Here is an 11620-nt window from a genome sequence, read left to right as displayed (position 1 = left end):
TATAAATGGTTTGTCTACCTACTGAATACCTAACCAAGTAAGTACATTTATAGTCTTTAGAATTGAAATAAAGCTACGACTCGCTACGACTCTAAGTCTTTTGATGAAAATGTTTAATTTGCAGAATCTGGAGCGAGCTCAAAAATTACGTCATTTTTCCACCTCCAGTGTCAAAAAATGACATCTATCACTATCATCAACACAGCTGTCAGTCATCATTACAAAATCGCGATATTGCTTAGCGCTCGCAAGTTCGATATGCGTACAATAATCTCATTATAATAAATTGAATTGATAAACAGACCATTTATCAGCTGTAGTGGTATATGCGTTGTTTACAAAATGTCGTCGTTCATGAATCACCGTGAAGACAGTGTTGTGAGTGTAGATGAAGCATCTACGAAAGATAATGTAACGTATTACAAAATAAATGTTAAAGTGGGGCCTGTGCGGTGGAACGTGTTGCATCGGTACAGTGACTTTGTGGAGCTGCATGAGAAACTAGTGGCGGACCATGGAGTCGCGAAAGAATTACTCCCGCCTAAGAAAGTTATTAGAAACAAAACGCCGAAATTTGTGGAGCAAAGACGAGAGGCCTTAAGCGAATACTTAAAGAATGTATTTAATTATTTAAGGCTTACGATGCCGTCCGTGTTCGCTCACTTCCTAGACTTCCATTTGTATGATATATTCTTTTTGCTACAAGATTTAGCAAAGAAATTCTTTTTGGAAGGAGATAAACTTTTACAAAGTGAAAAATCACATAAATTTACTCCTATGGAGGTATGTAGTGTACTTTTAAGTACTATGTTTCATATTTATCTACACCTGTATAATTTAGTTTTCCATCATTATTCATAAAAATATTCCATGAAATTTTTTTCCCATCTACATTATATAACTTGTGCATGTGTCATTAATATCTAATGTAAATGTTAAGCCTCAAGGTAAATGTTTTATTTATTTATCAAACTGTAGTATTTCCTACTACTTAATGCAGATTTTTAAGAACTATTTAAGATGTGTGTATTTTAGATATGTGTGAATAAACAATAAATCACTTTTTATTGTCTCTTTGACCTTTCTAAGATCTTATGAATCATGCACAAGCCTCATTATGTTTTAAATTATGCTGGGAAATTTATTAGTATACTGTTTACTTTGCATGATCCTTCTTTGTAAAATCCATCAGTCTATTAGCTTTTAAACGAAATATCCTATAATCCATTGAACCCATATAACATCAGCAGCTTATATCATAATTTTTCTATTTCAGTTACATGCAATAAGTGAACGTCTAAAAGTAGCATGTCCGTTGACCGAACGAATAGATCAAATGTACGACTTCAGTCATGTCCTGGACTTTTGTTCACAACTACGTGCCATCAACATTGAAGGCAGCTACGAGAAACTCGGCACAAGTAATATTGTACCAAATAATCTGCAGTTTGATTTGATACCGTTTAAGTCGTTGGTTGATCTGAAGATACTCGGAGTGCCTATGGCTTGTATACAGAGTGTTGGTAAGTGCTTTTCTTATGTTATTATTACCTAGAGATTATGCCACATAAGCCTCCTTATGCCACCTAAGGACTTTACTGGATCAACAAAACCTAGCTGGCTAAAACAATGAATGATAATAATATTATGTTCTTATCAGTTGAAAAAAATATATTTTATAAAAGAATAACTGCTTTGTTGTAGTAAATCCATGTTTAAACGTCTCACAATCAGTAAACATGACTAATATTAATTAACAAAAGGTGATTCTGAATTTATTCAAATGTTCACCACTGTACAAATACAGTATAAGAATAAATACTCATTGTTATTGACATAATATGTAGTGCATTTTTTATTGTATAAGATGAATAGCAAAATAAGTGTTAAATATTTAAATTTCACCACTTTTAACATCAATAAAACAGTAAATAATATATCTATTTTTAGTACTGGTTTCATAAATATGCGTCTAAATTTAATGGAGCTATTATGCAACTAAATTTCAATTGATTTTGTAAAAACAATTTCAGCATTCACAAAACATACTTTCATAACCACATGCATTTTGTTCAATGAATTGCAGTCTAAAACTTTTTTTTGGTTGATTACTTTTATAAATAGTAACAGGATATACTCATTCTTATTCATAATTAATGAATGACAACTGATAAACATAAGACAAACAATGACTACGTACATAAACTGATTGTAAATTTGTCCTTGATAAGTTTGTAAACATGCATTACACAAATTAGTTAATCATTTTTTAATTAAATCTATAAATTTTATTTATACAGTTGTTTTAAAAAAAAGTATATACCTATGTAATGTAAACATTAAAAACACGATCAGTAAATGGAAAACGCGATATCATAATAGTATTCGTGAGAGAATTGAAATAGTAATAAAAATATTAAAAAAGACATATGTATGAAAATGAATATAATATTGTTACCTTGTACACATTGGCTAGGAATAAATCATACCACATTACGTTATTGATCGCGATCGTCACAGGTAATTTTGACACAATTTCATCCATATATTATAATGATAAAACAAACATTTTGATCGTAGTAGCTCTTCGAACGGATGCCGACATTCTGTGCAATTGATACAGTGATCGAATAAGCGCGCTCTTCTCATTTCAGCGGCCCAAGGATTCAAATATAGGTGCTCAGTCCCGCAATTCAGTTAAAATCTTAATATCAAATCTCTGGGCAAGATACTTAATAAAAATGATTGGAATATGTTGAATGCTCGTTGAGTGCTGCATCGCACGCAATTCCAAACATGTTCTAAATCTTTGAAAACTAATTGGGTAGTTGAATGGGTCGAAAAATTATTAAACTAGTATTCGTAAAATGTTCATTAAATGCCCAGGCTTTGTAATTTTGCTGGTAAATAGTGTTGAACTTGTAATTACTACAGACTGAAACATTTTATTAGGCACTCATTTGATACCAACGAAATTACGAAACTGTGACGTCACTGTTTCGTATTCCTGTACTAAAATGTATTTTTGACATTTAATTATATGTCTTGATACACGATCAACTGTCGACAACCTTTTACCTAATTCTTGCATGTGTCTATCATCAGGTGGTCTCCGCGACACGCTCGTCAGCCTATCCGTGTTCACAGCGAGTGTGGTGTCATTAAACGAGTTCCTGCTCGTCGACATCCTGCACAAAGACCCCTCCAGCATCGCTGACACTGTTGTAAGTAACAACCTTAGTATCTAGCGGTTAGAGTTTGTTTTACCATAGCAGATGTGAATCCTTGCCAAAACTGCGACGTAATTTTTGCTGGTTTAGAATTTGGTGTAGCTGGGTTTGTATGATCGTAGAGATTTTTAACTAGCTTCTGCCCGTAGTTTCGTATGATGTATGTTTCGTGTTCGATTTCACGAGGAAAAAGTTACTAAGTAATACCTATGTTAATCCAGATTACAATTTTTATCAAATTCCGTTTATTGCTTTTGGCGTGACTAAGTAACAATTAAACTTTCGCATTAGTAAGATGACTGTCTTTTCTAGTAACTGTCTGCAATACATTGCAAAACTTGGATAATATATTAGGTCGGGGAAAAAGTTTTTCGCATGTATGAATTTGTAATAAAATATTTTCTTTACACAAAAAATCTCGATATTTGGGTACCTCACGAGCTCACTGAAAGAAACTTAATGAACCGTGTAGGTACTCATTTGTGATTCTTGAAGCCAAATAGATTTTATTACGAGTTCATACATACAATAATGCGAAAAGACTTTTTCCCCGACCTAATATGTTCTGCACAGCTAGTATAATGTGTCATACTACTGCTGTGCTATTTCACATGCGTTTGTAATGAGTACTCCGCTTCCGTATGTCGCGATGATTTAGATAGCCTTTAACCTTCCTCATTGATGTATCATCATTGATACATACACATATAAGTTTTTTAAAGTCCCGTAGTTGCAAAGAATAACGCATTAAATCTGTTTTTTTTTTTTTAATTTATGGCTATAGTAAATGTGTAGATTATCGGTAATGCTGTTTTGTTGAATCTCCAAAAATAGGTGCTGTAGACTTAATTCTACAGTGACTAAGTTAATTAAAAAGTATAACATGTACCAAACCAATTTTTCAAAGCTTTCGTAGGCTAAAAGTTTCATATAACTACGAACTTAGCATGTATTCTCTGATAGAGACAAAACTGCATGCAGAAGGCCTCAATAGCTGCACGATAATGTCGTGTTACTTAGTACTTGATACCGAATAAGCATTGAGTTATAACACAACGATTGTGGCAGACTGCCAATGGATAAGTTTCAAAGCGAATAGTTACAACTAAGATAGCTTTTAATATAATACTTCCCTACCTTTTTTATTTCCATTCTCGGCTTTCCCGCAAAGAAAATACGAATAAGAATACTTTTAGTAGTTTTACCCCCGGGTTCTGAGAGAAACCGGGTAGATATTAGTTGTTTATAAGTTATGCTTCTCTCACTCTGCGATTAGATACGTGTTTAGTAGGACAGTTATGAATTAAATGCGCTTCTACCCCTACAAATATATTCCCTTAGGAAGAAATTAGTCTTAGTTTTCTAGTTTTCAATCATTTAAGTATGTTTCAATACAATATACATAAATAACACAATACACATAAATCGCAGGTTAGTAGCTTAGGTATTTATTGAGATTATCAGTGTGGTCACTAACCGCAAATAATGATGATGATGTTATGAACAGACAGACAATATAAAGACAAGTACTTGATATAATAAAAAGGGTTTCCTTATTGTGCAGTTTTACAGAGGAAAGTCTTACCTATAATAGTAATACCTATAAATGTCATTAAAATTGGTTCAGCGTTTGGCCATAATAAAGATTCGCGTCAACAATCAAAACAGGCTTGCATTAATTTACCTCTGCCTATATCTAGATCGATAATATTAAGACCAAAACTAAATAAAGTATAAAGAATATGCATGTATTACCTATAGCAACATAATCAAGTATCTAACTTTGTAATAAAAAACCCGCCAACTTGATACTGAAAAAACTAGACACCTATCTATGGATCAGTTTTTTTGAAGTACAGTTTAATGATCGAACGCTCATAACTGGCCGCTAATAAAATGTAAATAAAAAGATTTTAAACAGGTTTTCTAAGAACTTAGGTATTCAGTTCTGTAGAAATTGTATGAAAACCTGTTTAACGACTTCTATGAGTCAAATACTATGACATCATATTGTGACGTACTTAGCCTATAGAATATCTATTCATTGTTATAATATAAAAGTGTTCATTAATCACATTGTTTCTCAATTTAGCAAATGTTCTAACTATCTCACTCTCTTCATTTTTTGAAATACAGAAAACTATTTAAGAATTATGAAGTTTATATTTATTGTAATCATATTGTTGCCTTTATGTACTAATTGACATTTTAAACTGGTCTCTTTAAGGTTAATTTATAGAACAAAAATATATTATCCATTGTTTTAAACTCATCAAAATCTAGTTTACCTAACAAAGCACACCACAACAATACAGTTTAATCGAACAATATTCAAATAACACACAATTTCAAAAAAGGCACATGTGCAATATCCTTTTAAGGTGAGTTATGCTCTTTTTGAAGTGGTTCAACAGGACTTTGCACTGACACGCACCCGTTAGAACACGATGCGAGATAATTATATTAATTATACAATGTGCATAATGTATGCTTATCGCCGACCTCGGAGGACGTGTGTTTCAATACCGCTTTATCTGTTATGTGTGGTTCTTTGTTATGTCATTTATTTTGACTAAAATATTGATTGAAAATTGACAGAAATAATAGTAGTTAATAGAGATCATAGCTAAGTATATATAGGAGCTAGGGCTTAGTTAACAACAGACGCGCGGATCGATCTCTAAGGTCTCAGAACAACCTGGGCAAGCCACGCTTGCCCAGGTTGTTCTGTTCCTCCGTGTTTTCGGAAGGCTTGTTAAATTGTGGGTTCCGGCTATCATTTTCAATAATATTTGATAGTCGTGAACAATAGTGAGAAGCTTGAAAGTCTGATATCCACTGTTACCGAAGGGTATCGTGTAATAACCAAGGTAAATTGCGTTGTAGAGGTCAGATAGGCAGTCGGTCCATGTAAAACACAAAAATAATAACAATTTCAAAGTCTATTTTCCCCTATTATAAATGCCAAACAGATTTAATTATGTATCTAAATAGGCCAGAAACTACACATTGTTTATGTATTTAATGAAATAATGAGGTTAATGTGTCAATCTGTACTTCGTTAGGCTGCGTGGGACTGATTATATTGGGAATATAAATTAGAGTTTAGGTCTTCATAATCTTAAAGTTCAAGTATAGGTTGTATGTAGGACTTCTAGGCCAATTATAAAGAACTAGCTGACCCGCGCAACTTCGCTTGCGTCACACACATAAGAGAGAATGGTCATATTTTCCCCCGTTTTTGTTACATTTCTCGTTGCTACTCTGCTCCTATTGGTCGTAGCGTGATGATATATAGCCTATAACCTTCCTCGATAAATAGACTATCTAACACTGAAAGAATTTTTCAAATCGGACCAGAGGTTTCTGAGATTAGCGCGTTCAAACAAACAAACAAACAAACAATCAAACAAACTCTTCAGCTTTATAATATTAGTATTATAAAGAATTATAAAGTAAAGTATCGATATAGCGACATTTGCTCTAAGTTGTAATACTAATACATTACTTGTATGAAGTTGTATGATTATTGTTTTTACTAGGCAGTATTTCTTTTATCGTAATTATGTGGCTAATGTTTTTTATTGGTCTTACAAAAACAAATTTCAATGTAATAAACCTGTTGGTATAAATGTATTGTTATAAGAAACTAAGTAAATAAAACACATACTGCAATGTAGTTCTACACTAGCTGGGCCACATGCGACATTGAAATCCTTCGTCGTTGTATCATGCAATACACGAACTAACGCTAAACTTTTGTCAACAGAAATGGAAGCGCCTATCAGTTATAAACTTCGCGAGCAACAACATACAGAACGTGGACTGGGCGATACGTCTAGTCCCACGGCTACAACACTTAAGCCTCACATCGAACAAACTGACAGAACTTTGCGACATCTCCTGCCTCCACGACCTACGAGTCCTCAACCTATCAATGAACAGTTTCAGTGTATGCGACAACTGGCACGCGAAAATAGGCAATATAGTCAAAATAGACCTTTCACAGAACAAAGTAGAAACTTTACAAGGGTTCTCTAGATTGTATTCTTTAGAAAGCCTGAACTTGAGTTGTAATGCCATATCCGATGTTGAGGAAGTACAACATATATGCCGACTCCCTTGTTTAGAAGATCTTTGGTTGACTGCGAATCCAGTAGCGTCATCTATCGACTACAGAGTGAAAGTTATTGAACAGTTTAATGCGAGAATGGCAGAGATTTGTCTGGACAATGAAAAGGCGTCGGAGAAGGAACTAGATACGGCGAGAGTGCTGCAAGCTCTAAGAGTAGTTAAAGAAGGTAAGACGCCCAGTTTCCTACAGAATAATAATACAAGTCACAGTTTTAATAAGAGTTGACAGTGATGATTGATTTTAGATTTAAGATTGTTAATGGTTACGCGGCTTATGGATGTGTCAGATAAGTTATCCAGTAGATAAGGTTACAGCAAATGTATAAAAATTAATGTCAAAAGTGTAATAAGCTAATCGACACTTACCCATAAGTTGTTTACCTGGCATTAAATGTTTTACGTTGGTAGGATATATTTGCAGATTCAAAAGATATTTTTCTTTCTTTCATTATGAAAAGATAAGTTTAAAATAATATACGTGGAAAATCTTAGTACTATTGTACTCAAGGCTTAATCTCTTATTACGGGAGGAGATTCCCTCTCTAGCCCTTCAGTGGGACATTAATTGGTAAAATTTCTTATCTATTATTGTACGTACGTCGTACGTACTAACGTGCACGCAGGTATAACGTATACGTTACGTATAATCTTGGGCTCTTTGCAGCTATTGGTCGGTGTTTCGCTTGCGTATTCTTTTAATTCTGCAAATATATCCAAAATGTTAGTAAATTAATTAACAGACTTTGTAATGGTCTAAAAATATAGCTAAATAAAAAAGATCTTTATTTTTATTGTCATTATTACATTTTAATAGTTTATTTAAGGTCTGTGTTGCAATTGTTAAAACGTCAAGGAACGAATGAAGATGATTGAAATCATTTTTATTAACAACAAGTTTAAGTATGTATCTAATAGTTATTTTGACAGTTGTGAAATACAATGTTAGTTAAAATTCGCACTGCTTAGTTCAATTGTGTCTGAAACATGTAAATTTTGTTAATATGCATAACAAAACGTTGGTCCTAATACAAAGATATCTAATGTACTATAATTTATATCTACTTGTTTATTAATAAATGTTTCCTTTTTTACGTGTTCTGTTTATAATAACATGTAACTATGTACAGCTTTGTATGTCTATGTATATTGTATTATAATAAATATTATAATGGAATTGACCAATACTTGTTAAGAATAGTCTAATGTTCGCATTCTGTTATTTTGTACTAAGTTAAAGCTTTTGTTTCACCAGTTAAAATGTAAGCCATACACTTACCCTCTTATTCATAAACACACTATTAACCTATTTTAGTTAAAAAGCTACTATAATATGTTTTCTCTTTTTCATTTCGCTAAGGAATGAAAATAACAAAACACATAAAGTGTTTTGCCTTTCATAACTTCATTTATTATTATGAATAAGAGGGTAAAGCTAGATATCGTTATAAAATACAAAAGTGTTAAAAAATGTATTTGTCACAAATATAAAAAAAGACACTTTAATTGTCATACATTTAGAGAGTTTGTATGATTTTTTAAAAAAGAAAATTTAAAAAAATCTATCTAATAAATACAAGAATGTTAAGTTTATTTTGTATATTGTAAATAATGCTATTAAAATGTTCTGTGAATTACAGTTTACTCCCATCTATTATGGATATAATATGTATTATACATAAGCCAAGCTTGTGTAAAACATTAAATATGAACTTTGTCAATGATAACATTCTCTAATGAGGTCAACGCTGTAATTATGATAATAAACGATTTCATTTCACATTGATAGTGAACATGTGTTAACTTACTAAATAGACTTTATAATGGCTGGTTTTGATAAAATATCTTTGAATAAAGATAGGCTTACAATACCACTGGAAAAAATGTCTAGTGAGAGGGCAGTTAGAAACATATTTTTCTGGCTATCCTGTTCCTAACTGAGGATAGATTATTGAAACCGGGTCGCAATCATCGTTTGTTATAACAAGCAAACGTTGGCAATATGCAGTAATTGCAAAGTAGAAGAGCAAGATAAAGCTGAAACTTACCAGTGACAATATGGCATTTTATAAACTATGTTATTAAAAATACTTTGAATTGTAACCAATGTGATCTGTAAGTAAGTAAGTACTGTAAGCGTACTGTATGTGAGCGTACTGTAAGATTTTGTATACATAATACATGTATAAAGAATTAACTCTACTCTTAGGGGTGCAAACAATACATAGTTGTTATAAATATAACAATATTTTGACTGAAAATCATCAAAGTAATATCCATGAGAAATCAAAAAAGATCCATGTTTTTGAAAAGAACAACAGGTCTTTAAACCCAGATTCAGTTCTTTTTTGTGTGTCACTACCATTTTTGAAAACATAAATGTTTTCTCTACGGGGTTTTCATCTGATTCATCATATATTGATGTTTCTCATTCTGTTGTTTGCATTCTTACCTGTATATCTCAAATCTATAAGAAAGTGATAAAATTGTTGCTTGGTATCAATTATTTATGTTGTGTAAATTGAGTTGCTATTCTTCTATTGGGACCACTATTTTATCCCAGTTTAACTTCTAAATAAGTATCGATTAGTTTACCTTGTGAAATTAGGACATACATTTGTCGTCACTATTCCATCGGAATCTAACGGATAGGATAACCGGCACTTATTTGTAAGAAGTGAAACTGGTACATAAAGTTTAACAACTTAGTAGAGAGTATTGGTATGTACGATTTATGGTGATTAATAATTATGTGTATCTTTATATATATAATTTTTCTGTAAGTGTGTATGTCACTGAACTTCTCTTAAACGAGTGGACCGATTTTGATGAAATTTTTTGTGTGTGTTCAAGGGGATCTGAGAATAGTTTAGATTCACAATTTTGTCCGCTGGACAATGTTTTTCTAATTAATTTTTAATTTATTAGACAGGACAACGTCTGTCGGATCCGCTAGTTTCCAAATATAGTAGCTGTACTAAACAGTCTACCATCAGCCTGTAGGTCACTGATGTTCAAAATATTGGACACGTCTGCTTCGCGAAACTTGTATACAAGGCTTTCTACTAAGTTGTCAGACTATAGTATTTTGTAAATATTTTGCGTGTTTATAATTTAAAATGTTAATTGCTTAAAGCACTATTATAATCGATTATAGTATTAACTCAAGTATTACTAATGTGATGGACTATTTGTATATAAACGTTTATTTTTAATGCTGACTATTAATTTATAAATATAGTTATTGGTTTCAAACTTTTGTGTTTTCCTTGTTCCTGATAAGATATATATTTATTTTCATATTCTTACAATCCAAGTTTCTAAATATATAACAAACTAGCTTCTGCCCGCGACAAGATTCAGTAATTGTAACGACTATCATAAGTGTCAATATTTGACCTAAATGAATAAATGATTTAATTTTGACTTTGACTCCGTCCTTGGTAAGAGTTTCGAAATTATAAAATATTCATGTATCATTGAATTAAAATTCATTCAATATATTTTTTTTTAAGTTACAAACACGTACATCTATGCTTACAAACTTTCGCATTTATAATATTAGTAGGATTGTCGCGTCGAGTCCATGGTGTAGTGATAAAGTTGATCGTTATGGCGCTACACGAGAGTTGTAGGTTCGATTCCGCCAGTAAGGTATCTTCGGTGGTTTGCCTGTATGTAAAATTTCTTGAACACAAAACTGTTACTAGTGTTTGGAAGTGTTTTTTTCTGACAAACATCAAATAGATATTTAATATATAAAATTCTCGCGTCACAGTTTTCGTTGACATACTCCACCGAAACGACTTGACCGATTCTCATGAAATTTTGTCAGCATATTGTGTAGGTCTGAGAATCGGCCAACATCTATTTTTCATACTGAAGTGACACAATTTTTTTTTACATTTATATAGCAAAACAACGTTTGCCAGGTCAGCTAGTTTCTAATAAAAATCACGAAAAATATTAGCAATTCGAAAAAAAGGAAGATAGATAAAATAAAAATCACATGTAATTTGAAAGTATTTATTGAAGCATACTAAGGTAACATCTATACAGTATATACACATTACAAATTAAACATTCAGTTACACTAGTCTTTAAATCAACATAGTTTACACAAGGAATGTTCATACCAAAGATAAATACATTTATTTAACTTATTTACTATAGCTAGACATTACTGGGAAAAAGTTAAGTAAATATTGGTATTGGGGGAATAACTGATGGAACTTATTAATCTTATTATTATAATGATA

At 32.0% G+C, this 11620-nt stretch overlaps 1 protein-coding gene across 1 annotated transcript; it reads left to right on the top strand.

Moving 5' to 3' along the window:
• Positions 1-246: 246 nt before the first annotated feature.
• On the top strand, positions 247-10610 carry LOC142982262 (nischarin). The gene is made up of 4 exons (XM_076128685.1): positions 247-783; positions 1277-1523; positions 3106-3224; positions 7000-10610. Exons 1-4 carry the CDS (start codon positions 343-345, stop codon positions 7588-7590), a joined length of 1398 nt encoding a protein of 465 aa, XP_075984800.1. The 5' UTR covers positions 247-342; the 3' UTR covers positions 7591-10610.
• Positions 10611-11620: the final 1010 nt, after the last annotated feature.

This window comes from Anticarsia gemmatalis, chromosome 21 (assembly GCF_050436995.1).
Source record: "Anticarsia gemmatalis isolate Benzon Research Colony breed Stoneville strain chromosome 21, ilAntGemm2 primary, whole genome shotgun sequence".
In the NCBI taxonomy this organism is placed as follows: Eukaryota; Metazoa; Arthropoda; class Insecta; order Lepidoptera; family Erebidae; genus Anticarsia; species Anticarsia gemmatalis.
The sequence above is the reverse complement of the archived record's forward strand: the minus strand, read 5'-3'. Positions and strand labels throughout refer to the sequence as shown.

Excerpts from the sequence above, each read along its gene's own strand:
- LOC142982262 (XM_076128685.1), top strand. The coding sequence starts at position 343 with ATGTCGTCGTTCATGAATCACCGTGAAGACAGTGTTGTGAGTGTAGAT. Across the intron at positions 1,524-3,105 it reads GGCTTGTATACAGAGTGTTG|GTGGTCTCCGCGACACGCTC; the intron begins GTAAGTGCTTTT and ends GTCTATCATCAG. Across the intron at positions 3,225-6,999 it reads CCAGCATCGCTGACACTGTT|AAATGGAAGCGCCTATCAGT; the intron begins GTAAGTAACAAC and ends TTTTGTCAACAG.